The 24,222-nt window shown below is 55.7% G+C and overlaps 4 protein-coding genes across 11 annotated transcripts in view; 2 read left to right on the top strand and 2 right to left on the bottom strand.

The window, feature by feature from the left end:
• RAMP2 (receptor activity modifying protein 2) overlaps nucleotides 1–24,222 on the bottom strand; it is a 147,428-nt gene that overhangs the window by 59,117 nt on the left and 64,089 nt on the right. The window lies entirely within an intron of this gene.
• CCR10 (C-C motif chemokine receptor 10) lies at nucleotides 1,086–3,697 on the top strand. Its single transcript, XM_012743183.3, has 2 exons — nucleotides 1,086–1,148; nucleotides 1,991–3,697. Exons 1-2 carry the CDS (start codon nucleotides 1,125–1,127, stop codon nucleotides 3,053–3,055), a joined length of 1,089 nt encoding a protein of 362 aa, XP_012598637.1. The 5' UTR covers nucleotides 1,086–1,124; the 3' UTR covers nucleotides 3,056–3,697.
• On the top strand, nucleotides 5,228–13,784 carry PLEKHH3 (pleckstrin homology, MyTH4 and FERM domain containing H3). Of its 8 annotated transcripts, none has more exons than XR_001148562.2 (13): nucleotides 5,228–5,848; nucleotides 7,846–7,901; nucleotides 8,240–8,319; nucleotides 8,423–8,614; nucleotides 8,701–8,858; nucleotides 8,968–9,088; nucleotides 9,877–10,183; nucleotides 10,721–10,928; nucleotides 11,155–11,291; nucleotides 11,583–11,715; nucleotides 11,923–12,356; nucleotides 12,681–12,872; nucleotides 13,405–13,784. XR_001148562.2 is itself a non-coding variant. In XM_012743187.2 (13 exons), exons 1-13 carry the CDS (start codon nucleotides 5,687–5,689, stop codon nucleotides 13,579–13,581), a joined length of 2,373 nt encoding a protein of 790 aa, XP_012598641.1. In that variant the 5' UTR covers nucleotides 5,228–5,686; the 3' UTR covers nucleotides 13,582–13,784. The 8 variants fall into 8 exon arrangements, 5 of the variants coding, with proteins under 5 accessions (XP_012598641.1, XP_012598640.1, XP_012598639.2 ...); XM_012743187.2 differs by having other exon boundaries at nucleotides 11,155–11,282; nucleotides 11,923–12,381; XM_012743186.2 differs by having other exon boundaries at nucleotides 11,923–12,381.
• LOC105859402 (tubulin gamma-2 chain) lies at nucleotides 14,692–20,546 on the bottom strand. The gene is made up of 11 exons (XM_012743189.2): nucleotides 20,278–20,546; nucleotides 19,893–20,005; nucleotides 19,533–19,700; nucleotides 19,179–19,247; nucleotides 17,441–17,520; nucleotides 16,978–17,104; nucleotides 16,175–16,261; nucleotides 15,906–16,055; nucleotides 15,446–15,598; nucleotides 15,201–15,362; nucleotides 14,692–15,074 (listed from the first exon to the last, which is right to left on the bottom strand). Exons 1-11 carry the CDS (start codon nucleotides 20,324–20,326, stop codon nucleotides 14,877–14,879), a joined length of 1,356 nt encoding a protein of 451 aa, XP_012598643.1. The 5' UTR covers nucleotides 20,327–20,546; the 3' UTR covers nucleotides 14,692–14,876.

Here is a 24,222-nt window from a genome sequence, read left to right as displayed (position 1 = left end):
CACCCCTCCCTTCCCTCTCTCCTTTCTCCCCCAACCCTACCCTCTCTCTCTCTCCTTCTCTCTCCCCCCCACCCCTGTCGTTCCTGGTGCTCTGCTCTTCTCTCTCTCTCCTCTCCTTTCCACCCTCTCTCCTCTCACCTCCCCCCTTCCCCAGCCTCTCTCTTCTGGCACGCGCCGTTTTCCCGGACCCCGCGCAAGCGCGCGCCTCAGCCCTGCTGCGAAAGGGCGGGGGTAGAGAGCCTTCAGCCACCGGGAAATACCCCGAGTAACCCGAGGCCCGCAGGGACTGGGGCCGCAGGGGTGAGGAAAAGGAGACAAGGACCAGACAGGTCCTGAAAAATCCAAGAAAAGGGAGGAGAGGAGGGGAGTGCCCCAAGATGGGATGTAGGATAAATAAAAGAATCTAATATTTTCTGAAGGCAAATTATACTGCAGGCATGGTGCTGGATACTCTCTCTTTTTTTTTTTTTTTTTTTTTTTTTTTTTTTTTTTTTTTTGAGACAGAGTCTCGCTTTGTTGCCCAGGCTAGAGTGAGTGCCGTGGCGTCAGCCTAGCTCACAGCAACCTCAAACTACTGGGCTCGAGTGATCCTTCTGCCTCAGCCTCCCGAGTAGCTGGGACTACAGGCATGCGCCACCATGCCCGGCTAATTTTTTATATATATATCAGTTGGCCAATTAATTTCTTTCTATTTATAGTAGAGACGGGGTCTCGCTCTTGCTCAGGCTGGTTTTGAACTCCTGACCTTGAGCAATCCGCCCGCCTCGGCCTCCCAAGAGCTAGGATTACAGGCGTGAGCCACAGCGCCCGGCCTGGATACTCTCTTAACACTGTGAATTGAGCACCTTTACCTTACTCCACCTTGTAGATGAAAAACCTGAGGCTCAGAGAGGTCAAAAAACTTAATCAAGACCACGCAGCAAATGATGATGTTCCAAAAACCCACTCTTTTTCCACCGGCATGGTAAAGAGAAATTCTTTTAAGGGAGGTGGAATGGGAAAGTGAGCCCCACAGACCCAATCCCCACCTCTCGTGGCTGTCTCCCCACCCCTTCCTTCCTGTCCCACTAGTTGTTTAACTTCTGCCCCCTGCGGCTATACCTCAGAAACCTGTGTAGCCAGAGATGGGGACCGAGCCCACAGAACAGGTGGGAGTGGGGGCAGGGAGGGAGAGAAGGGTTACAGAGAGGGAGGGGATGAGAAGGGATGGGATTCCCCACCTGGTAACAGGCCTCCGCCATCCTATGACCTATGCAGGATTCCTGGAGCTGACTCAAACTAGGGTCCTCCAGATAGATGGGGCTGGTGGTGTGAGGCCAGGTTATGGGACAGGGACTGGGGCTAAAGGGAAGGGTGAGTTGAACCTAGAGGTCCAAGGTCCCAACTGAGCTCAGAAAACCTGAGCCCTGACCCTTGAGACCCCCTTGGCATGAGTGGTTTAGTGTGCTTTTACTAGAGGTAGCAGTGGGGGCGGAGGGAGGGGGAAGGGAAAGGAGACAAACAGAAACCCACTCCTGACCAAGCTTGGAACCCAGGACGCAGGACTGAGGCAAAGCATCCTTCCAGGAGAGGGTGCTGCAAAGGGATTTGAAGCTCTAAGATTTATTAATAATACAAAGGCTTGGCCTTTGGAGAGCACATGCCAAGTCCATTATCTTCCATATTTCAAACAATCTTCAAGCAAACCTTGCCAGGTGGGCTGGTCAGGATGTCTAATCTCAACATTACATATTAGGTAACTGAGGTCCAGAAGGAACAAGTGGCTTGCTCAAGGTCACCCAGGAAGCTAGAAGCAGAGGCAGGAGGGATGCAAGGGAAGCCAAGGTCCGCTGAGGCTGTGCTAGGAAGAATCTGTAGAAGAGTTTGTGTTCTCCCTGGTACTGTTATACCTGGTCATACAGGAGCTCCCAGCCTGGAAGGTATGTGTGGGAAGGGCAGGTATGTGGGAAGAGGGCTCATAAGGTGCTTCCTCTTGTTTTGACCTTCCCAGGTTTCCTGGGGTCTCTACTCTGGGGATGAGGAGGAGGCATACTCAGCTGAGCCGCTGCCAGAGCTCTGCTACAAGGCGGATGTCCAGGCCTTCAGTCGCGCTTTCCAACCCAGTGTCTCCCTGACTGTGGCTGCGCTGGGCCTGGCGGGCAATGGCCTAGTCCTGGCCACCCACCTGGCGGCCCGACGCGCAGCTCGCTCGCCCACCTCCGCCCACCTGCTCCAGTTGGCCCTGGCCGACCTCCTACTAGCACTGACCCTGCCCTTCGCGGCAGCAGGGGCTCTCCAGGGCTGGAGTCTGGGAAGTGCCACCTGCCGGGCCATCTCCAGCCTCTACTCGGCCTCCTTCCACGCCGGCTTCCTCTTTCTGGCCTGTATCAGCGCCGACCGCTACCTGGCCATCGCGCGAGCGCTCCCAGGCGGCCCGCGGCCCTCCACGCGCGGCCGTGCGCACTTGGTCTCAGTCATCGTGTGGCTGCTGTCGCTGCTCCTGGCGCTGCCTGCACTCCTCTTCAGCCGGGACGGGCAGCGGGAAGGCCAACGACGCTGTCGCCTCATTTTCCCCGAGGGCCTCACGCAGACGGTGAAGGGGGCGAGCGCCGTGGCGCAGGTGGTCCTGGGCTTCGCGCTGCCCCTGGGCGTAATGGCAGCCTGCTACGCGCTGTTGGGCCGCACGCTGTTGGCCGCCAGGGGGCCCGAGCGCCGGCGTGCGCTCCGCGTCGTGGTGGCCCTGGTGGCGGCCTTCGTGGTACTGCAACTGCCCTACAGTCTCGCCCTGCTGCTGGATACGGCAGATCTACTGGCTGCTCGCGAGCGGAGCTGCCCTGCCAGCAAGCGCAAGGATCTGGCTCTGCTGGTGACCAGTGGCTTGGCCCTCGCCCGCTGCGGCCTCAATCCCGTGCTCTACGCCTTTCTGGGCCTGCGCTTCCGCCAGGACCTGAGGAGGCTGCTCAGGGGCGGGGGCTGCAGCCCAGGCCCTCACCCCCGCGGCGGCTGCCCCCGCCGGCCCCGCCTTTCTTCCTGCTCCGCTCCCACTGAGACCCACAGTCTCTCCTGGGACAACTAGGGCTGCCAATCTAGAGGAGGGGGCGGACTGAGGAGACGATTCCAGGAGGGTACCGGGAAAGGGGAGTAGGTGGGGGGAAACTAAGAAAGAGGTAGAGACCTAAAGGGATTGCTTCTGTGCCTTGCCACATTAAATTGATAACATGGAAATGAGATGCAACTCAACAACTGTTACTATTTTTGAGTCACCGACTTGGAAGTGATTTGTTGCAGGGCAGAGCCGGTGGGTTAACCCCCCACCCCCAGGACCCGGCACACTGGCTCTGAGTGGAAGGCGCTGAGGGCCTGGGTGGGGGTGGGGGCTGCTAAGTCTGCTGAAGCTCTAGCCACTGACACTCCCTCAGTCTCTGGCAACAGAGGTGAGGTGGGAAAGCTGCCAGGCGAGGAGGGGCGGGGGTTCCTCTCGAAATAGCGTAAGGAAGAGCTTTCTAACAACCAGAGCGCTATCCAGTAATGGCTGCCTTGGCAAGCACTGAGTTCCCGGCTTCTGGAATGTTCAAACTGCTGGGGACTCTTGTGTGTCTTCATGTGGTGTGGGGGTAGGGGTAGGGCAGGAGATTCCCGTTTGGTGTGGCTGTTCACATTAGATTACTTTACAATCCTTTCTAAGGTCCTGTGAAAGAAAGAAAAAAAAAGAAAAAAAGCCATTTAGAAAGTTGCGTTTTTCACTTTGGAGAAAAACCAGAGGGAATAGCACTTTGCAAATTTCCAAAAAGTAGGTATCATGGGCATGGTGGGGGTGGGAGATGTTTGCTGTTCTCCATCTTCTCTGGGGACTGGGTCAGAGGAAATGCACTGAGCTGGTCGGAAACAGAGAGGTTAGACATTGGAAAGAACTTCCCTGCAGGCAAGGGCCTGGGGTCCAGCCGGAGAAAAGTGCAGATGGTTGTGGTGGTGTCTCCATTCCTAAGAAATCTCTGCACAGGCCACTCTCATCCGGAGAGAGGGCACGGCTGAGATGGCCTCCAGAGACCGTCAGATTGATTCCTGGTCTTTGTTTTACACAGTCACAACGGGCAGGATAGTGTTCACGTGCGACAATTCTCGCAGTTTAATATCCGGTCAGCAAAGCTGTCCCCACGGCTCCAGCCAGGAGTCTAGGGGCTAGAAGGGCGGGGCGGGGCCACGAGGTCTCAAGGGAGGCGCTGCCTGACCGCCCCGCCCTGTCCCGCCCCGCCCAGCCCAGTCCGGGCTAGCAGTCCTTCCCAGAGCCTCGGGCGGCTGAGACCTAGAGCCACTGCCTCTAGGGGCTAGGATCCAGGGAAGGCCCGCGGACGGCGCCGATCCTCAAGGGTCCCGCACTGGGGGCCGACCTGGAACCCTCCACCAGAGACCGCGGGAATTGCCGCTGAGTCAGCAACGCGCGCGCGCGCCCACTGTCCCGGCGGCCCCGCCCGGGCCGCCTAGTGTCTGAGTTAACCCCTTCTTATACAGAACCGCAGGGTATTCGTCCTGGGAGGCCTCCGCTCTATTCGGAGCCCACAAAATTCCCTAGAATCCCAAGACACTCTCCCCACCTGAGTTCGGTGAGCTGTGCACTCCGAATTCGATTTTATTTCCAGCCCAGGTCTGCGCCTTCGCGGAGTCCCTTCCTCAACTTCTTTACTTCGAAAAGGAGGTGACTCAGACCTAGGAACTGGACTCCTTTGCCCCAGGGGTGGAGGGCCAGATCTGCGCTGTGTCCGGCGCAGATCTGGACATCCTCTGGGTAGCTAAGTCTCTTTGCTTCCTCAGGGACCCTGAGATGAGACAGGGTTCACAGGGCAGCAGTGGGGCTTTCTCTAAGCCCTGTGCCTTTGGTTCTCCAAAACTCCTCTAGAGGGTTTTTAATTTGTTGGTCGGTGAGCCAAGAGTTAAAACAAGAGCATGAAGGCGGGCTTCCGTGACGTCACTAGCACCCCGTGTCCGACCTCAGACACTGGGGCGTGGCTAACATCGCACGGTCCTCTCCCTCCCTACTTCCCCGCCCCTCCCCGCTGTCACCAAGCCAGGGGCACATGATGCAACCCGCCGCGATTTCAGCTGTTTGATTGGTGGCCGCGCCCGGCGCCAGGCGCAGGGATTGGGCAGAGGAGGCTGTGACGAAACCTGGACCCTGCCTTGTAAAGAAGGGAGGAGAGAAAGAAGAGGGAAGGGGGGGCCTCCGGGAGGGAGGGGGCTGGGGAGGCGGGGTCCCAGCTCTGTGCTCGCGCCCCCAGCGCGCCAGTCTGGGGGCTGCAGGGAGCGCAGCGCGCGCGGCCCGGGCCCCGGTCACCGGACGCCCTACCGGACACGACCCTCCCTGGAGCTTGGACAACTGCCCACCTCGGACACTGCACCGGACACTGCCCCCCGCAGGGCTGGACACTAGGACGGACACTACTTCTCAGCTCCGGACATTACTCCCTCCTGTACCCCGGCCCTGGAAGCTTTTCCCCCTCCCCCTCTGGGGGCCCAGACACTGAGCCCCCCTCAGACTCTGGCTAGTGTCCCCTTGCACCCCAGGGTCGGACATTGCCTCCTGCTTGTGCCCCTCTCCTCCTTCCCTCCCACCTCATCTTCCCCTGCTCGGGTAAGAGCTGCGCCAGTTTCTCCGACCCCCTACTGCTTGGCCGCTGCTGCCCGCGCCCCCATCCCCCGGCTCCTCGCCTGGATGCCTCTCCCCGGGGGATTGTGGTGGCTCCTCTGCTGCCGTCGAGGCTTCACTCTTCTGCACCGGGACTACGGGGACGGCGAGCTTAGCGGAGACGGGGAGGAGGACGAGGATGAGGAGACCTTTGAGCTACGGACCCCGAGTCCAGCGGGCGGCGGGAGGGTAAGTCCCCGGGGGGTTTGGAGCCTCCTCTCATTCCCTCTCAGTATAACCAGCCCTCACGCCTGATCCTGCTCCAGACTCCAGCAAACGCCCCGTGCTTGGCGAACTGGGGACGTCGGGGAGGTGTTTGCCTGGGGTCCAAAGCCCCTGGAAGCTCAAGGAACAGCAGCCCTGCTCTGGATGCGCCTGTGGGCCTCGCGCCGCACGCTGGGCGCTGTCCACCTGCTGGGGGCCCTGAGGCAGGGGAGGCGTCACGCGTGGCCCGACCTGGCCCTGCCTCTCCCTTCCCTGCCGGGCCCGCGTCCCATCCCGTCTCCTTCCGCCTCTGCCAGCGCCGAGGAATGTGGCGAGGCCGGCTGGGCGGCTCGAACTCCTGGGTTCCCTCCGCTCCCAATTCTTGAGCGCTGGGGCCAGATGCGGGAGTTCCTGCTGCGAGGACCTGGTCGAAGGGAAGAAGGCGTCCTAGCATTGGGGTCTGTGGTGGGGACCCCACCGAGAGGGAGCTGGGGGCCTTGGCTCTTTGAGGACCCCTCGTCATTACGCTGTCGCTCAGGACAGAACTCTTGGCCTTCCCTGGTGAGGCTCCTGGGAAATCCCTGAGGGGATGGTGAGGGACATTTGGTTGCCTGGTTTTGTCGAATCTCCCCGTGGAGAAACTGAGGCATGATTGGTGTGGGAGACCTCCATCCGCTAACATCCCCTTCCCCATGTCCCTGCACACAGACAACCAGGCTCCTGTGTGCTGTGGCCGGGGTCATGCTCCCATACCCCGCTCAGGGGTCTCCAGCAGGCGGTGGCTCAGTGCCCGGGTGGGGCGGGCTGCGCCAGCGCTGCCGCCGCCGCTGGGGCTCGGGCCAGCACCTGGCGGAGGCGGAGGGTGGATAAATATAGAGGGGGGGAGGGAGAGAAGCAAGAGACTGCGATTAGGGGAGTTGGTCAAGAGGGTGGTCAGTACCTGCCCCTATGGTGGTGTGGCTGAGAGCCTCGCACACACAGACCCTCCAGAAAAATAGGTGGATGTTCACCTAGGGAAGGTTCAGGACTAGACGTCCCCAAGCTTCCAGCCTGGGCAGGGTTGGCTCTGTCAACCAGGCCATTGCCTCCCTCATGCTCCACCTCCACCCCCCTCCCGGCAGCTTGGGGACAGGTGTCCCTGGCCCCCCTCCCCCACCTCCCCCTCCTGTCTCTAGCAGTCTGGGTGCAATATGAGGATGGCACAATTCGCGCCTGGCTAGCCTTCGGGTTGGGTTTGTGGCCTCTCTCAGACCCCAGTCTACAGTTGAAGTTGAGGGGGGAGGGGTAGTGGGGGAAGGGCAAAACTCGAACTACACCTGCCTCTAGAGTGTGTGCCATTCCTTGGCCAGGCCTGCCCTTCCTGAGCCCCAGCAAAGGGCAGGGTCTTTGCTCACCCTTGAGCCTCAGGGCTGTCTGTGGGACAATATAAGAAGCTCTTGGAGAAAGCTCTATATCCAAAGGGTTCCTCTTCCCTTCCTTCACTTCTGTGCCACCACCTGTCCTCCCCTGGCCAAGGAGGCAGAGTGGGTGGCGGGAAAATGAGGAGGGGATGACTTCGAGGCTGCCAGAGCCAGAGGGACTTCATTCACCCCTTTGGTTTCAAAGATGGGGAAACTAAGGCTCAGAGAAGGGATGAGACTTGCCAAGGTTCCACGGTGAGTTAGTGGTGGGACTGGAATTAGAACCCGGTCTCCTGACTCCCTGCCCAGTGCTCTTTCCACCCTACACCACTCCTGATTGTATCTTCAAAGGGTAACGGAGACAAGGCGTGATCCTTGGCTTCTTCAATCCTGCTCTTTTGTAGAGCTTGTTCTACAGAGATCAGAGGGGTGAGCCAGCTGCTCCAGCCCGCTGGCCCCAATCATGACCCCACTCCTTGACTCCTTCCCTAATCCCCCCAGCAGCGCTGACCTGGGGGCAGAAGCCACGAATATTAGGCTTGGAGGCTCAGAACCTGAGGGCTTCCCTGCCTGTCTCCCCAGGTTCCCCTGGACGTGACGCTGACTCAGCCGGTGAGGAGCGCTCCCGTCTCCGACAGGTGAGCTACTATGGAGACCCCAGCAGGTTCCCGGGACCCCCATCCTTGCCGTCTTCCCTCACGCGGTTGTGCAATAAGGGAGAGGCCCTGTACCGGACGCTGTGGTTTGGCCGGGGTCCCGGGGGGCGGTCCGGCCGGGGGCGCGGGGAGAAAGGGGGGGTCCGGGCTATTTCTGGTGCGAGGTCAGAACGGCCTGGCGGTTCCCACAGCCGGGGGGAAGGGTGTCCAGCTTGGGAGCAGGCACCTCGAGCAGTCTGGGGAGCCCCTACTGAGGAGCCCCCTGGAGGCGGAGTGGAGTCTCTGCAGCCTCGCCCAACCTTCCCTCCCCTCCGTCCCAGGCTGCCGAGCTGGGAGGAGACCTGGAGCCTCATCCCCGAGAAGGGGCTTCCTGAGGAGGACCCGGACGTCGTTGTGAAAGGTAGGGACCCCACTCGGTGCACCCTGGAGGTCCCCAGTCTCAACCCTCCAGGGGATAAAGTCGCCTCCCGCTGATGTTACTTCCCTACCCATCCTCCCACCAGGCTGGCTGTACCGCGAGCCCCGCGGAGGAGGGGCGCGGCCCTGGCTGCCCCCGCGCCGGGCCTGGTTCGTGCTCACGCGGGACTCCCTGGACCAGTTCAGCAGCAGCGGGAAGGGGGCGCGGCGTCTCGGGAGTCTGGTACTCACTAGCCTGTGCTCGGTCACTGGTCCAGAGCGCAGGCCCAAGGAAACTGGTGAGACCTCCTGTGGACTCTCCTACCTTCATGGGCAGGGGCCACAGCCCTCCCTGATCACCCTCCGCGGCCTCTCTTTCCCCCAGGTCTGTGGTCAGTGACTGTGTCTGGCCGGAAGCACAGCGTCCGCCTCTGCTCCCCGCGCCAGGCAGAGGCAGAGCGCTGGGGGGTGGCACTGCGGGAAGTGATCGCCTCCAAGGCACCGCTGGAGACCCCCACCCAGCTTCTGCTCAGGGACATACAGGTGAGAGAGAGGATTCCAGCGAGTTCCACGAGTGTGGTGGACCCCAAAGCTTTCTGGCTTCATGGGGAGCTCCCTTCTCCATCATAGTGACCCTCTCCCTGGTCCCTAGGAAAGTTGTGGGGACCCAGAGGCCGTGGCCCTCATTTACCGGCGGAACCCAATTCTGAGGCACACCAGTGGAGCCTTGTATGCCCCGCTCCTGCCCCTGCCCTATGGAGCCAATGCCCCAGGTGAGTGGGCAGGATGTCCTCTGGATGGGGTGGGGTGGATCAGAGGTAAGAATCTGAATGCCTTAACTGGCAGGGACATAAGCGTCCTCAAGGGGCCTACCAGCTCCTCATTTTCAAGGGATGAACTTGAAACCAGAAACTGGCCAGGTTGGGGGAAGGGGAGCCAGAACAGACAAAAGGGCCCCTTTGGCCACCTTCTCTACTGGTCTTATTCTGACCACCCATGTTCCTTCAGGAGTTTTTACACTCCCTATTCTATTTTTTCATTATACCCTTGAGAACTAGTCATATTATCTTTATAAGTGGTAGAAAAGCCATCACTTTGGGAGAATGTGCTGGCCTCATTCAGCTTTACTTCTCCCTAAATGTGGCAGCACCTGGCCCAGGTCCTAAAGCTAGAGGATTAACGGGTGCTGGGAGAACCTTGGTTTTCTGACTCTTAATACAGTCTGTTTCTGGCCCATGGTGATGGCCCCAGTACCCAGTTACAGAATCTGGGGCTTAAGCCTATGTCCCCTAGTCTATCCCTCTACCTTACTAACTCTAAGTCCAGGCTTATCGGGTTGCAGATGGGAGGATTCCTGGGGAGCAAGGGTTTACCACTTGTAAAGTTTGGCTCTGTGGGACCATTGCTTTCCCTTCACTCTTCCTATCATTCGTACCTCCCCTCCTTGCCACCCTCTGTCCCCTTATACTCTCTCTGACCTTCCCCTGGTTCATGCCTTCCTCCCAGGGCGCAGCTCTGTGTCCCCTCTCCAAACCATCCCTCCACCCCTACCCTCCCACAGGTCCAGGCTATGCACCCTTGCGTGAGGAGGCGGTGCGGCTGTTCCTGGCACTGCAGGCGCTGGAGGGGGCGCGGCGCCCGGGGCCCTTGATGCAGGGTGTGCTCCAAACCTGCCGGGACCTGCCTGCACTCCGCGACGAACTCTTCCTGCAGCTGGCTAAGCAGACCTCGGGCCCGGCGGGTCCCCCTGGGCTCCCAGCTACCCAAGACCCTGCCGCCCTGCGGTACTGGCAGCTCCTCACCTGCATGAGCTGCACTTTCCGGCCTGGGAGAGCTGTACGGGGGCATCTCCTGGGGCATTTGGAGAGGTGAGAGGGGAGGGGCGGGGTAAGGCCAAGGCAAGGGAGCTATAGGGCTGCAAAGGAGGGACACGCCTTTGCGAAAATTTTGGTAGGTGAGGAAGCCAGATCCAGAGAAGGGAAGGTACTTGGCCAAGGTCAGGGCTGCTGGTACTATATACAGTGCCTTTGTGGGACATACAAGATCATATCCCACTTGTAAAAGCAAATAAATTACAATAATCTCCACTTCGGGCAGAGGAATAATTAGAAGGCTACTTTTGCCCAGGCTGATGTAGGAGTGGCTGTATTTCGCACTTTAGCCTAAAGGACGATCTTGGAGGCTTTTGGAAGGGGACTGGGGCAGTTGGGAGAGAACTTCCAGGGGACTTAAAAAGTAATTCAGCTCCATACTAAGTACAGGGGAACGATTTAGAAGAGCCGTCAAGGAACTTGAGTTGGGAGCTGGAGAGGAAATCCAGGAGGTAAACCGTAATAGAAGGCGAGAGGGAGGGAGAGAAGGAAAGCCCCTGGAGCACTGAGATCCCAGGGTTCCTCCTAACCTAGGACGGAGCAGGCACTCCCGGACTCAGAACTGGCGGAATATGCGCGCTTCATCCGGAAAGCTCTGGGCCGGACGCGCGGCCGAGAGCTGGTGCCATCGCTGGCAGAGATTTCCGCACTGAGCCGACGACAGGAGCTGTTGTGCACCGTGCACTGTCCGGGGGCTGGTGCCTGCCCCGTGGCCATCGACTCCCACACCACAGCCGGGGAGGTGAGGCCACAGAAAGGCCCCCGGGATGCCCAAGCCCTCGCTCCCAGCTTCTCATGCTTGGCTTTTCCTGAGCTCTAGGTTTGCCCGGCGTCTCACATTATTTCGGCAAAGGAGGGAGTGGTGGTGACAGGACTGAGACCCCTTCCCGGTGGATCAGCCCCTCCTAGAATCCTGCCAATACCCCGGGGTGGTCTGACTTTCCCCTCTCCCTCTTTCCCCCTTCTAGGTGGCTCGAGAGCTGGTGGGACGGCTGGGCTTGGCCCGGAGCCGCAATGCTTTCGCACTGTACGAGCAGCGAGGGGCCCAGGAGCGAGCCTTGGCTGGGGGTACCCTCGTGGCTGACGTGCTCACCAGGTTTGAGAAGTAAATGTCCAGCCCCATCCCTGCTCTGTATTAACTCACCTACTTCTCAGCTTCGGTCAATCACTAAGAAACATTTACCGAGCGCTAGCCACTTGGCGTGTGTAGTGATGTTCTCTGGTTTACACTTGGATCCCTGCCCGCCGGCGGTTTGCTGTCTGCATTCTGGGGTCACCTCCGCGGTCCACTCCGCCCGGGCCCCGCCCCAAACACAGGGCCCCGCCCCCATTCCAAACTGCAGGCGCCCAGGTGGCCCTGTTTCTCCTTCGCGACGCGCCCTTTTCTCTTCTGCAGTTCGGCTGGGGAGGAAGCCGGGCTGGAGGACTCCCCGGACTCTGGGTGGAGACTGTGTCTGCGTCTTCACGGACCTCTGCACCCTGAGGGGCTGTCCCCAGACGGTCACGAACTGCCTTTCCTCTTTGAGCAGGTGAGGACCTCAGGTGTTCACCCCTCCAAACAGACCCCCCCCCCCAAGTCTGAACCCTTCCTTCCTTGGGTGATCTCATTTAATCATTAGGTAACCCCAACGGAGGCTATACTCGAATCTAGAGACCTCCTCACGTTCCATACCCCGAGGTGTTTTCGCGACTGCACCGCCGCGGCTCGCGCACTGACACGGGTGCCTCCCCTGTAGGCTCACGCTCTGCTGCTGCGGGGCCGGCCGCCCCCGCCCGACGACACGCTGCGCGCCCTGGCGGCGCTGCGCCTGCAGAGCCTGCACCGCGACTTCTCCCCCCGGGTGCCCCTGCCCCGCCTGGACCGCTTGCTGCCGCCCCCCACCCCACCCCGTGAAGACCCTACCCGCCCGGCCCCCAGGCCGCCCCGCTCCGCTGCCCTGCTGGCCGGGGCACTCTGGAGCCCGGGCCTGGCCAAGAGGCGGGCGGAGCCGGCCCCGCGCGGCGGGGCCGGCCGCACGGCGGGAAGCACGGCTCGCGAGGGAGGAGGCGGCGCCGGTACGGCGGCTGCTGTGCTAGGCGGCTGGAAACGGCTACGGGGCATGGGCCGAGCTGAGGCCATGGCTGCCTACCTGGCCCTGGCAGCGCAGTGTCCGGGGTTCGGCGCTGCTCGGTATGACGTTCTGGAGCTGAGCACGGTGAGGGGGAGAAGGGAGAAGGGGACTCTGGTGGCCCAAGCCCCAAACCTTTGCCCCAGAGCCACAGGCCCCCACTGTGAGTCACTTCATTCCCTACATCCAGAACAGCCTCCTGTCTCAAACCCCAGGAGTCACCAGTCCTTGGAGTCCCTCGCATCCCTGGAGCCATAGCCACCTCCACAGTGCTGTGACTCATAGTGGGGGGTCAGGAAACTCCCTGCTCACAGCCATCTCCCCCTACCAAAAATCATGCTGCAGGGTCTCCTCCTTCCACCCTGACTCTGCCCATCTCTCTGCAGGAGCCTGGCGGGGGTACTCCTCAGAAGCTATGCCTGGGCCTGGGAGCCAAGGCCATGTCCCTCTCCCGGCCAGGTGAGACAGAGCCCATCCACAGTGTCAGCTATGGCCATGTGGCCGCCTGCCAGCTAATGGGCCCCCACACCCTGGCACTGAGGGTGGGAGAGAGCCAGCTCCTCCTGCAGAGTCCCCAGGTGAGTGGGAAGAGGGGCTGTGGAGGGAGGAGGGAAGGGATGACATGGAACATTTGTTGCACACCAAGCATAGGCCAGGTACTGGGAATCCAGCAGTGATCAAAGACAAGCTCAAGGAGCTTACATTAGAGTGCGGGAGTCAGACAATAATCAAGGAATCAAAGGCTACAAAGGAAAGTGACAGGAAGTGACTGGAGGGGCCACAGCATTAGGTAGTCAGGGAAGGAGTCTCAAAAAGGGTGAAATTTAAAGTAGCTATAGGAACATCTGGGAGAACAGCATTCCAGGTAGAGGGATTTGCAAGGCAAAGACCCTGAGATGAGAGTGAACTTGACATGTTAGAAGAGCAGAAAGGAGCAAGTATGACTGGCACATAGGGAGTGATGGAGAGTGGTGATGAGGAAGGAAAGGTTGCAGGGGCGAGAGCACAGAGGACCCTGGTGGGGAAGTTGGAGCCCCAGAGCCTGAATGGAGGATGAGAAAAAGAGAACCCAATGGCCCATGTTGCACACTGACCTCTGCCCTCTGTTAGGTGGAAGAGATCATGCAGCTGGTGAATGCCTACTTGGCCAACCCCTCCCTCGAGAGGTCCTGCAGCAGCCCTTCTCCTCCATGCCAAGACCTGCCAGACACCTCCCCTCCTAGCCAGCACCCGGGCCTGGATGAGCCCCAGGGACAGTCTGGCTGCTTGGGGCAGCTGCAGGACTGAGCCTGCCAAGAGGTCACGACTTCCCTCCTGCCTCCAGCCTGGGCCAGGACTGCTCTGAGATTTGAGGAAAACATGGACCCTTTTGGCCCTGCAGGGACAGGGCACACCCCACACCCAAGGGCTGCAACGGGTGTGGACAATTTTCTAGTTTGTTTCTTAATTTATTTGTAGAAGAGAAGCAAAAAAATCCTTATTTACACAAACCCTTCCTGTGTGAGTGTTGTCAGTGGGACAAGTTGGAGCCCCATGGTTCCGAGCTCCGCCCCTGGGGACGCCCACACTCTGGGCTCTTACCAGCCACGGAGGGGAGTCTGGATACCACAGAGCTCCACCCTCCTTGACTTTCTGGATTTAACCTCCTCCTGGCCAGTATGCTGCCACAGGGTTGTGGGTGGAGCTGGCAAGAAGGCAGTCTTGGAAGCTGACAATTACTCACCCTCCCTCCTCCACTGAGTGGCGTAGGGGCAGCCTGCTGGCATCCCTGAGGCTGGAGGGCAGTGAGTCATCAGGACTGGCACTGCCCAGTTTTTACCCTGATGTCCACCCTGGGCGCTGGTAGGGTCCATCATTGGTAAGCCTTCTGCTTTGGGCCTAGAACGGAGAGAAGCTTGGGGCAGATAACAGACCCAAGAATTTCTATGGCACAGAAAAAGAACTCAGGATGGATTCAGTCCTACTCCTGAATTCTGTTCCTACATATCAGGTTGGGTTGAATTGGGTTGAGTCCCTGGGACTCTGATGGCTCCGGGCACTGGGAATCCAGAGTCCCAGCTTTCCTGACCTGCTCAGAATGTGGTGGCCCTACTTTGGCACACTCTACCTCCTCTGCCCTGAATGGAGGAGGCTGGGGTAACATTGGCCCACACTGGGGCTGGAGCTTAGGCACTGGGGAGACAGCAGACCTCAGGAAACTTCTGTGATCTCGAGAGAAGGGCTGACTCCAACAAAACAGCCTGGTTTGAGGTGAGGGATGCCAATGGAAACAGTGGACACACTAAGACCTGGACTAAGTGGTAAGAAGTTAGAGGAGGTGTAGGCCACCCTACTGTCACATTCCTAGAACATGGAGATGTCTTCACCTTCCCACACATTCACAGATCAAGCCCTGACTATACTGACAATCAAGCTTTATTACTTTATTACAAGCATATTAACAGTGAGGGCATAGAAGGGAGGATGCAGGACCAGCTCATGGGCTGGAGATGAACCAAGAGATGTTGTCAATAAGTTGGGTCAGAGGGGCCAGGCATGGTATAAGCTGTGCCTCTTGTCCAGGGGGAGTTGTGGAGAGGAAATCACTGCTCCTGGGTGCCCCAGGAGATGTAGTCCGGCTGAGTGGCAGCATGGTACTCATCGATGAGCTCCTGAACAACCTCCCTGGACCTGTCCATCTCATCAAAGTTGTCCTTGAACATGTCCTCCTTGCGGAACTGCTCCAGGAAGGCATCCCGCTTCCGAAGCTTGTCGAACTGCTGGCAGGAACTTTCGAAGAGCTGAAAGAGATGAAAACCTCCAAAATGGGAGCCAGTGTAGGACAGGAGTTAGGAATGGACTAGGGGAAAAAGATGAAGGTGGCTAGTCCAACAGAGTGGCCAAAAAGACCAGGTGACTAGACTCACCGAGGAGATGCTAGTGTGGTTGGCCATCATGAGCCCACTAACCCGGTGGGCTGAGGGCAGGTAGGGAGACTTCCTCGACAGGGCCACCTGGATGCTGGCTGGACCCCAGGGGATGAAGTTGGCCAACTTCCGTTCCCGGATCCTCTGCAGGCTCTTGTGGACCTGGGGTGGGCACAGGGGCAGTGGAGGTAGCCTGTCCTCTACCCCTGTGGGTGCTGGGAGTAGAACAAAGGGGCCTCGCCTACCTGGGTGGGGTCCACCTCTCCCTGGATGATGTTGAGGATGGCGATGTAGCAGTGGTTGGTCTGGCGGTCCCGGCCTGTGGACACCATCACATTCTTGGGCTGCAGCAGCCGCCTCATCACATCCAGGACTGTGGTCTTCCTCACGCTGGCCACCTGATGGGAGGGTGGGTCACGGGGACCGGGCCAGCACTCAGGACACAGTCCAGAGGTACATGGACAGAGAAGTCAACTCATCCCCATCAGACCCGGGGTAGGATGGTCTCCGTGGCAAGAGCCAAAGGCAGAGGGAAGATGGACGGCAAGTCAGCAAGGAAGTGGCCTGGCCTGCTCTGTGCCAGTGCCTGAGCCTCTGGGGGCCACAAGGGGCAGCTCCTGGGGCAGCAGGGAGCAGAGAAAGGCTGGGTCAGGGCCTGCTGGGCCCAGGGCCAGCCTGGCCTGGGACCCTGAGGGCTGCTCTTACTGACTGGTCCGTGGTGAGGGGGGTATAGCCGGTCATGAGGAAGTGGAGCCGTGGGGTGGGAATGAGCGAGGCGATGAGGCCGATGAGGTCGTTGTTCATGTAGCCGGGGTAGCGCAGGGTGGTGGTGCTGGCCGACATGATGGTGGACACCTGGGGACGGGGGTGCCATGTCATGGGCCTCGGCCTGGGTGGGACCTCCCTCCCCCAGATGGTCCTCCAGCAAGGAGGGCTTCCTTCCAGTCCAAAGGAGCCCAGGGGTGCGGGCTCACCAGCTGGTTGATCTGGGAGAAGGACGGGTTCTGGATGTGTAGGCGGTCTGTGGCGATCCGGTTCAGGGCCGTGTTGTCCAGTACCACCTGGGAGGGCAGAAAAGAGTCATAGCACCTTCTTGCGGAGAAAGGAAGCATAGAAATGAGATATTGGTTGAGTCTCTGTTGAACTCTAAAACCAGGAAGTCAGTTTGTTAATTTAAAAGGAAAGTACAAAAAAAATTTAAGAGATAATAAAAGGAAAGCACCATTTCTGGGCCATCATGAGACACTTTTGGACTATGCAGGGCAGTAAGGAAATATGTAAGTAGCCCCACGTGCTACACACTGTGCCTGGCTCTGCAGAGACCACAAGGAGGGAAACGTGTAGTCTTTCCCCTCATTAGGCCTACAGTCTAGTGGAGGGAGACAGACATTAAATACAAAACAACAGAAAACTACAGTTAACTATCTGAAATATGCACAGAGGATTCTGACCATGACTGAGTAGTCAGGGAAGGTTTGCCAAGAAAGTGGCCCTTGAACTAAGAATTCAAGCATTAGTAGGCATTAGGTAGGCAATGTGGGGGTACATAGGGGTGGTGGTGGTGGTGGGTATATTCACTTTGTTGAAAGTCTTGCTACCTAAAAGGACTGTGAGCAACTTGGAGGTCAGGAACTTATTTCTTAATTTGGCTGACAGGTATGGCTTTTTTGGTCCTCTGTTCTCTGTGTGTGCAGGGGCTTGGGAAGGCAGGCTGTGTGTGACTCACTGGCTTGGGGAGACAGACCAAAGCCCCCAACTCCCTCCTTCCTTTGCTCACCACACAGTCTGCATTCTGGGTCAGCCTCTTGAGTGTGAGGAGAGAGTTGTAGGGCTGGACCACTACGTCGCTCATCTCGTCCTGGTAGGGAAACACTGAGTATGTCTGCACCAGCTTCTTTGGGTACCTGATGGTGAGGAAGAGAGAAAAGGGGAGGTTGGCACAATTGGAAGGACCCCCATTACTGCCTATCTCTGTCTTCTCTAAAGACAACAAGGACCAACCCTTTCCAAGGGCCACCAAACTCTTACACAAAAGAAGTGAGGACAGAACTGAGTCTTCAGAGCCAAAAAGGATAAGGTTCAAGCAGCAAACTCTGTAGATACCCTCCGCTCTCTAGGTAAACCCTATGACTCAAAAGGGATAGTGGCACACTTCCCAGCTCAAGAGAAAAAAGTGACAAAAAGGAAAGCCATTACCTAGGGAATCAGGGTTAATGCCCACTCCCCCAAAACAGGCTTACCTGTCATTCAGTCGCTCTAGGAGGTAGGAGCCCAGGCCAGAACCCGTCCCCCCAGCAATGGAGTGACACAGCACGAAACCCTGCATAGGAATAACAAACTCAGTTTCCCCCACTGTACTCTCACAACACGCTTCTGATACCAGATGTGTGGTGGTTATACCTCACACATCAAGTAAGCAATCAATTCTGCAGTAGGCACCAGCTGGTGCCCACTAATTCAGTTCAGGTCTGCACTATCTACAGACTATGCCTGACTCTGTAGATGGTTGGACTTAATGATTTTTTGACTTTCTGGTGGATATATTGGATATAACCCAATGCATTTCAACTTACAATATATTCTGATCAACCCATCATAAACTGAGCATTCATCTGTACCTGGAGATAGCATCAGAACCCACAGGTTGAGGGCTCAGTCCTACAAGACTGCCCCCCACTTCCAATGCCAATCACCAGCTCCAGGCTGTTTTACCTGTGTCTCGGACCAACAGGTTATAAATTTGGGTTCTCAGGACCCCCTCCTTGGGTTCAATTAATTTGCTAGAGCAGCTCACAAAACTCAGAGAAACACAGTTACTGGTTTATTTTAATATAAAGGATATATTATAAACAAACAGCCAGATGAAGAGAAAGTCCCTGGTCTGGAAGGGTCCCCAGATCAGGCCCTTCTGTCCCTTAGAGTTGGGGTATACCACCCTGCCAGCAAGTGAACATGTTCTTTTCATCTTCATGGAAGACCCTGGACTCAGTCCTTTGGAATTTTTATGGAGGCTTCATTACACAGGCACAATTGATTAAATCATTGTACATTGGTCATAAACTCAATCTTTTTTTTTTTTTTTATAGGGTCTGGCTCTGTTGCCCTGGCTAGAGTACAGTGGCATCATCATAGCTCACTGTAGTCTCCAACTCCTGGGTTCAAGTGATCCTCATGCCTCTAATTTTTAAAATTTTTTGTAGAGACTGGGTCTTGATCTTGCTCAGGCTGGTACCATGGCCACAGGTACCAGGCCACAATCTTCAGCCCCTTACCTCTCTTTAGAAGTGTGTGTATGGGGGGTGAGGGTGGGGCTGTAAACTCCAACCCTAAAAGCATCGATTTGGTTTCCCTGGCAACCAGCCCCCATCTAGGAACTTTCCAAAAATCACCTGATTAACATAAGCTCAGGTTTGGTTGAAAGGGGCTTGGTATAAATAACAAAAGACTGTTTATCTCTTTGGAGCTGTTCCAGAAACCAAGGATAAAAGGTCAAATATTTTAACAAAAGATACTCTTATTGCTTTAGTCACTTAGGAAATTAGAAGGGTTATAGGAGCTGTAAGCCTAGAACTGTGGAAGAAAACAAAACTATATGTATCACAATATCAACACAGCATGGGGAGAGATGGAGAGGCAATCTCTGGGGGTTGGGGGAGAAGCTTTGCTTGTATCATTCCCCACTCCCAACACACTAGTGTCTCAAGGCTGCTTCTTATCTATCCAGGCTGAGGCTTCCTGGGAAGATTCAGAGCCAGAGAAGCAGCTGAATGACTCATTCCTAAGGAGCTGATGCCATCCAGATTACCACTTCCCCTTGCAAACAAGTACTGTGTCTTATTTCCCTCAATATCCCACATCTGATGCTCAATTAATGAGGTTTGAATTGAATTGTCTCTGTCACATCATAGGCCACCCCGACCTTTCCCCAAGACTCTTCAGCCTTCCTCCACTCACTGCCCTCCCCCAGCAGAACCTCACCTCTAGACTGTCACTGCCATCTGCTTCTCTGTCTATGATGTCAAAGATGTCTTCATGGATTTTCTCACCCTATACAGAAACGTGGAAAGGGAAGATTGGTCCAAAAGTTCCAGAGAGCATCTTTATTGCCACCCTGAAGCAGAGCCATGGCTGTAACCCTCAACCCATAAATGCTACGTTTGCAAACAATTTGCACAAATATGCATAAACCTCTCCCTGGCTTTCCCTCTCTTTCCTGTATCCCTTTGTCTCTTATTTATTGCCAGTCTGGCCTGTTCAAATTCCTAGGTTGCTTGAGCCTGCCCTGCCCCAGGGTGAGAACATTAAGGGTTTCTGGAATGGTCCCCTGGACACCTGGGAGAAGCCGCTGGCCCAGTTGTTGCCAGCTCCTCCTCCATGCTCTGACAGGTAGATGTTCTCTGGGTTGTAGAGCTTGGCATAGGGGGAGTTGAGGATGGAGTGAATCACCCGGGGCTCCAGGTCCAGCAGCACAGCCCGGGGGATGTAGTGCTCATCGTCTGCCTGTCAAGGGAAGTACAGGAGGGGGCCCAATCAGCTAGGCAGGTCCTGTCCTAAGCCCTCCCAACTCTGGTTCCTCCTGGCCCTCCCTCCTCAAGCCAGCCGCCTGGCCCCTCTGCCCAGCGGGTTTCCCAGTACCAGGCCACTTCCTTCCCTTCAGGCCCCTGGCTGCCCTGGCCAAGTTGCTGGGGGCACCTGGTAGAAAAAGACGTCCTTGCGGTCAGTGCCCTCGGTGGCGAATTCCTCCACGATGCCCTCGGGGCTGATACCATGCTCGGCGCACAGTTGTTTCCAGAACTCGAACCCAACTGGGGGAGGAGGAAAATGCCGGGGTCTGCTAGAGCCCTAAGGCCTGAGGAGCCCAGTTTTAGGCTCAGAGGCTGTCACAACCAGAGAGGGTGGACCTAAGACGCCTGGGTCTCGGAGCTGTCACAGCCCAGGGCTGGAAGCGCAGCTCTTGGTTTGAGTCATCATGCGCAGTAGGGCAGGAGGTTCATGGAAGGGAAAAGGGACTGGAACTTGGGTGGGACCCGAAGGGGCAGAACCAGAGACTGGCGGGGCCCGGCGCTCGCTTGCTCACTCTGGTTGCCGCACTGGCCCAGCTGCAGGGTGATGATCTCCCGGGGCATCGCTCTTCAGACGTGGGCGCGCCTGCCCAGCCTGGCGGGAGCCACCGGCGAGACGAACGCCTGGCAGCCGGGCGCGCATTACGTGGGGAGCGCGCGCTCTCCGGCTCTTGACGCGGGCGCTCGGTCTGCGCGTGTGCAGTTCGGGCAGCTCCTCCGCGGCCGCAGGGCCGCGGAGCCCAACCTGGGCATCATTGTATCCCTAAGCAGTCGCAGCTGGAATTCAGCACAAGCGCCTCGTGAGGCCACGCCCTCTCCTGCCCACCGCTCCGCGCCTGCGCGGTCAGATTTAAGTGGGTCAGCAGGGTCGCAACCCGGGTGTGAGGGAAAGAAGAGAAGGGGCGGCCGGGTCGACGTGATGGTCCAGGTGTATGCAGTCACCTACTTATATAGGTAGGTGAGCGACTCTGCCGGCTCTGCTAGGTCCAGGGGATGAATTCAAGCCAACTTCTCTTAAATTTCTGTTATTTTTCTTGTGTTACAATACATATATAATTTATCATTTTAACCGTTTACGAGTATCGCACACAGTTCTGGGGCATTAAGTACATTCACATTGTTCTGAAACCATCACCATTACCCATCTGCAGAACTTTTTCATCTTCCCAAATTGAAACTCTATACCCATTAAACAGTAACTTCCCATTCTCTCCTCCCGCCAGCCCCTGACAATCAGCATTCTACTTTCTGTCTCTATGAATCTGACTGTTCTAGGTTTCTCATACAAGTGGAACCATAAAGTATTTGTCCTTTTGTGTCTGGCTTCTTCCCCTGGCTTCTTTCTTTTGACAGTTCATATTTCATCCCCCCACACACACACACTTGGTACTTTTGTTTTTTTGATAATAGCCATTCTAGTGGATATGAAGTGATAGCTTATTGTGATTTCTGTTTTACTGTAAATTATGGAAAAATTTAAACAAACAAACATGATTTTGTATCTTTACCATTTTTTTGTTTTAAAATTTTATATAAATGGTTTCAGAATGTAATATCCTTTTGCAACCTGTTTTTTACACCCTACATTATGTTTTTGTGAATGAACCATGTTGATACATGCAGATTTATACCATTCTTTTTTAACTGCTTTATGGTATTTCCCTGGATGAATACAATCAGTTTATTTCTGGACAGGTGCAGTTATATTGTTCCCAGCTGTTCCTCACTACCTTGGAGTTGTCCTCTTGTGAACATGAAGGAGCTGTCTCTGTCTCGGGCATATGCAGTTTCAGCTTTACCAGGTTTTGCATATCTTCTCCTAGGTGTACCAATTTACACTCTTATCAGCTATAGCAGCCTCATTTCTCTACATCTGCATCTACACTGGGGTTACCGGATGTCAAATTTTGTCAAGGCCTGGATGCTGAGAGAAACTTCATGGTTGGACTATCCAGTTGTGATCACAAGTGAAGTTAGTTCACTTTTCTTGTTACTGTCCTTTTGGGGATTCTTCCTCTGGTAATTGCTTGTTCATAGCCTTTGCCCATTTTTCTATTGGGTAGTTTCTCTTAGAGCTGTAAGGTATTATAGAAATTTATTATTCGTTGTATGCACATATCCTCTCAGTCCATAGTTTGTCTTTACTCCTTATCTTTTGTACTGGAGAAGATTTTAATTTTAAGGTTAAGTTACCCATCTTTTCCTTTATGTTTTGCACATTTTATACCCTTAGAGTATAAACGTCCCCATCTCAGGGCCGTGCAGCCATCCTTCTGTTTCTTCCAAAAGCTCTATAATAGTTTCGCTTGTTCCCTGTAGGTCTTTAGTTCATCTGGAATTTATTTGGAGGCCTGCTGTGAGATAGGGATCTACTTTATCTGCTCCATATGGATGGCCAGTTGTCTCCAAACCAATTTTTGAGGAGTCCGTGCAGCCTCCCCCACCCCCTAGGGCATTCCAAACGGCGCTGCGACCTGGGCCGCTCCTGGCCGGTCTTTCGCTCCCAAGGTCCGTCTGTCTGTCCCTGTCTGGCGGGCTTTCTCCGGGAGCCGCTGCAGAGGCGCTGGCGAAAGCACCATTGCCAAAAGTCATGCTCAGACGGGATTTTTTGTTTTCTTTTCTCTCACTTGCCTTTTTATAAAAGAGAACTCAGCCGCTCTCCACTTCCCTGCGGCCCAGAATTCTCCGGGCTGGCTTCTTTAGAAGGTTCTGGCTCCTCCGAAGCTGGCCCCTGTCCCCCCTTGGCTCAGTTTTCCTCCCCTCTCCCCACTAGGTCTCCCAGCTCACTTCCTCCAGCTCTGGCCCAGGAAGATTTCGAGCGTCTCCCAAGAGTACCCAGTAGCCTCGCCCTTTCTGGGAGGGTCTGGCTACTCCCTTTGAAGTTCAAGGGTGGGTCGGAGCCAGGCTCCCTTCCCCCGACAGAACCGCTCCTGGGGGGCTGGCTACCTTCAGAGGCTTTGCCAAAACCCCGTCCCAGTCTTGTGCCAGGTGAGGAGAAAGGCTTCAGAGATGAGAGTAAACTTGCCTCCTCCCCTGTGAGCCTGGGAGAGCTCAGTTTACTTCCTTTAAAATAATAAGCTGTCAGCAGTTTATGAACACTCAGGAAACAGGAGAGTTAAATTTCACCTTTTCTTGTGATTAATAACAGTGGCTTACTTCAACTTACAGTCTCCCTGAAATGGAAAAACTTTCTTCAAATCCCCGTTTGCAGGCAAGCAGGTTACAAAGTGTGAATCTATGTGAGCTGGAGAAGTTGCAATGAAAGTTACCCCTGAGAAGACATCTCTGACAAGCTGGAAGCTCCTCTCTTCCTAGTCTTGTACAGATGGGTTGGAAACTGAAACATTTATGTACATTAGCAGAGCTGACCATCAATCTCCCAGTTATTAGTAGGTTATGTGTTCCACCTCTGCTGGAACTGACCAGTTAATATTGGTTAAATGAGATGAGGCATGAACACTTAGCACAGTGCCTGACTCATAGTAAGTACTCAACAAATATTAGCCACTGTTAATATCACTAGATGGAGTCAAAACTGAAGTATAGCTTGGCTGTTGTGACAAATGAAAGACCTTATTTAGATTAAAAGCAAAATGAATAGTTGTGTTAAATAAATTTTTAAAAACTTGAAGTATAAGGCCGGGCGCTGTGGCTCACCCCTGTAATCCTAGCTCTTGGGAGGCTGAGGCAGGCGGATTGCTCAAGGTCAGGAGTTCAAAACCAGCCTGAGCAAGAGTGAGACCCCGTCTCTACTATAAACAGAAAGAAATTAATTGGCCAACTGATATATATATATAAAAAATTAGCCGGGCATAGTGGCACATGCCTGTAGTCCCAGCTACTCGGGAGGCTGAGGCAGAAGGATCATTCGAGCCCAGGAGTTTGAGGTTGCTGTGAGCTAGGCTGACGCCACGGCACTCACTCTAGCCTGGACAACAAAGTAAGACTCTGTCTCAAAAAAAAAAAAACAAAAAACAAAAAACAAAAAACAAAAAAAACCTTGAAGTATGGCCGGTTGTGGTGGCTCACACCTGTAATCCTAGCACTTTGGGAGGCCGAGGCGGGCAGATCGCTCAAGGTCAGGAGTTCGAAACCAGCCTGAGCGAGACCCCGTCTCTACCAAAAATAGAAAGAAATTAATTGACCAACTAAAAATATATATACAAAAAATTAGCCGGGCATGGTGGCACATGCTTGTAGTCCCAGCTACTCGGGAGGCTGAGGCAGTAGGATCGCTGAGCCCCGGAGATTGAGGTTGCTGTGAGCCAGGCTGACGCCATGGCACTCACTCTAGCCTGGGCAAAAAAGCGAGACTCTGTCTCAAAAAAAAAAAAAGAACAAAACATGGCTAGGTGTAGTGGCTCATACCTATAATGCCAGCACTGTGGGAGGATTGCTTGAGGTCAGGAGTTGGAGACTAGCTTGGGCAACATAGCAAGACCCTGTCTCCACAAAAATTT

The sequence above is a fragment of the Microcebus murinus genome, chromosome 18 (assembly GCF_040939455.1).
Source record: "Microcebus murinus isolate Inina chromosome 18, M.murinus_Inina_mat1.0, whole genome shotgun sequence".
NCBI classification, from domain to species: domain Eukaryota; kingdom Metazoa; phylum Chordata; class Mammalia; order Primates; family Cheirogaleidae; genus Microcebus; species Microcebus murinus.
The sequence above is the reverse complement of the archived record's forward strand: the minus strand, read 5'-3'. Positions and strand labels throughout refer to the sequence as shown.

What these genes read in the sequence shown, in the direction of transcription:
- PLEKHH3 (XM_012743184.2), top strand. Translation starts at nt 6,029, where the DNA reads ATGCGCCTGTGGGCCTCGCGCCGCACGCTGGGCGCTGTCCACCTGCTG. An exon ending in AGAACTCTTGGCCTTCCCTG is followed by an intron (nt 6,425 to 7,845) that starts GTGAGGCTCCTG and finishes CTGTCTCCCCAG; the next exon opens with GTTCCCCTGGACGTGACGCT. An exon ending in AGCGCTCCCGTCTCCGACAG is followed by an intron (nt 7,902 to 8,239) that starts GTGAGCTACTAT and finishes CCTCCGTCCCAG; the next exon opens with GCTGCCGAGCTGGGAGGAGA.
- LOC105859402 (XM_012743189.2), bottom strand. Translation starts at nt 20,326, where the DNA reads ATGCCCCGGGAGATCATCACCCTGCAGCTGGGCCAGTGCGGCAACCAG. An exon ending in CCCAGAATGCAGACTGTGTG is followed by an intron (nt 16,262 to 16,977) that starts GTGAGCAAAGGA and finishes CTGCCCTCCCAG; the next exon opens with GTGGTACTGGACAACACGGC. An exon ending in TCTCCCAGATCAACCAGCTG is followed by an intron (nt 16,056 to 16,174) that starts GTGAGCCCGCAC and finishes CCCCGTCCCCAG; the next exon opens with GTGTCCACCATCATGTCGGC.
- CCR10 (XM_012743183.3), top strand. Translation starts at nt 1,125, where the DNA reads ATGGGGACCGAGCCCACAGAACAG. An exon ending in GGACCGAGCCCACAGAACAG is followed by an intron (nt 1,149 to 1,990) that starts GTGGGAGTGGGG and finishes TGACCTTCCCAG; the next exon opens with GTTTCCTGGGGTCTCTACTC.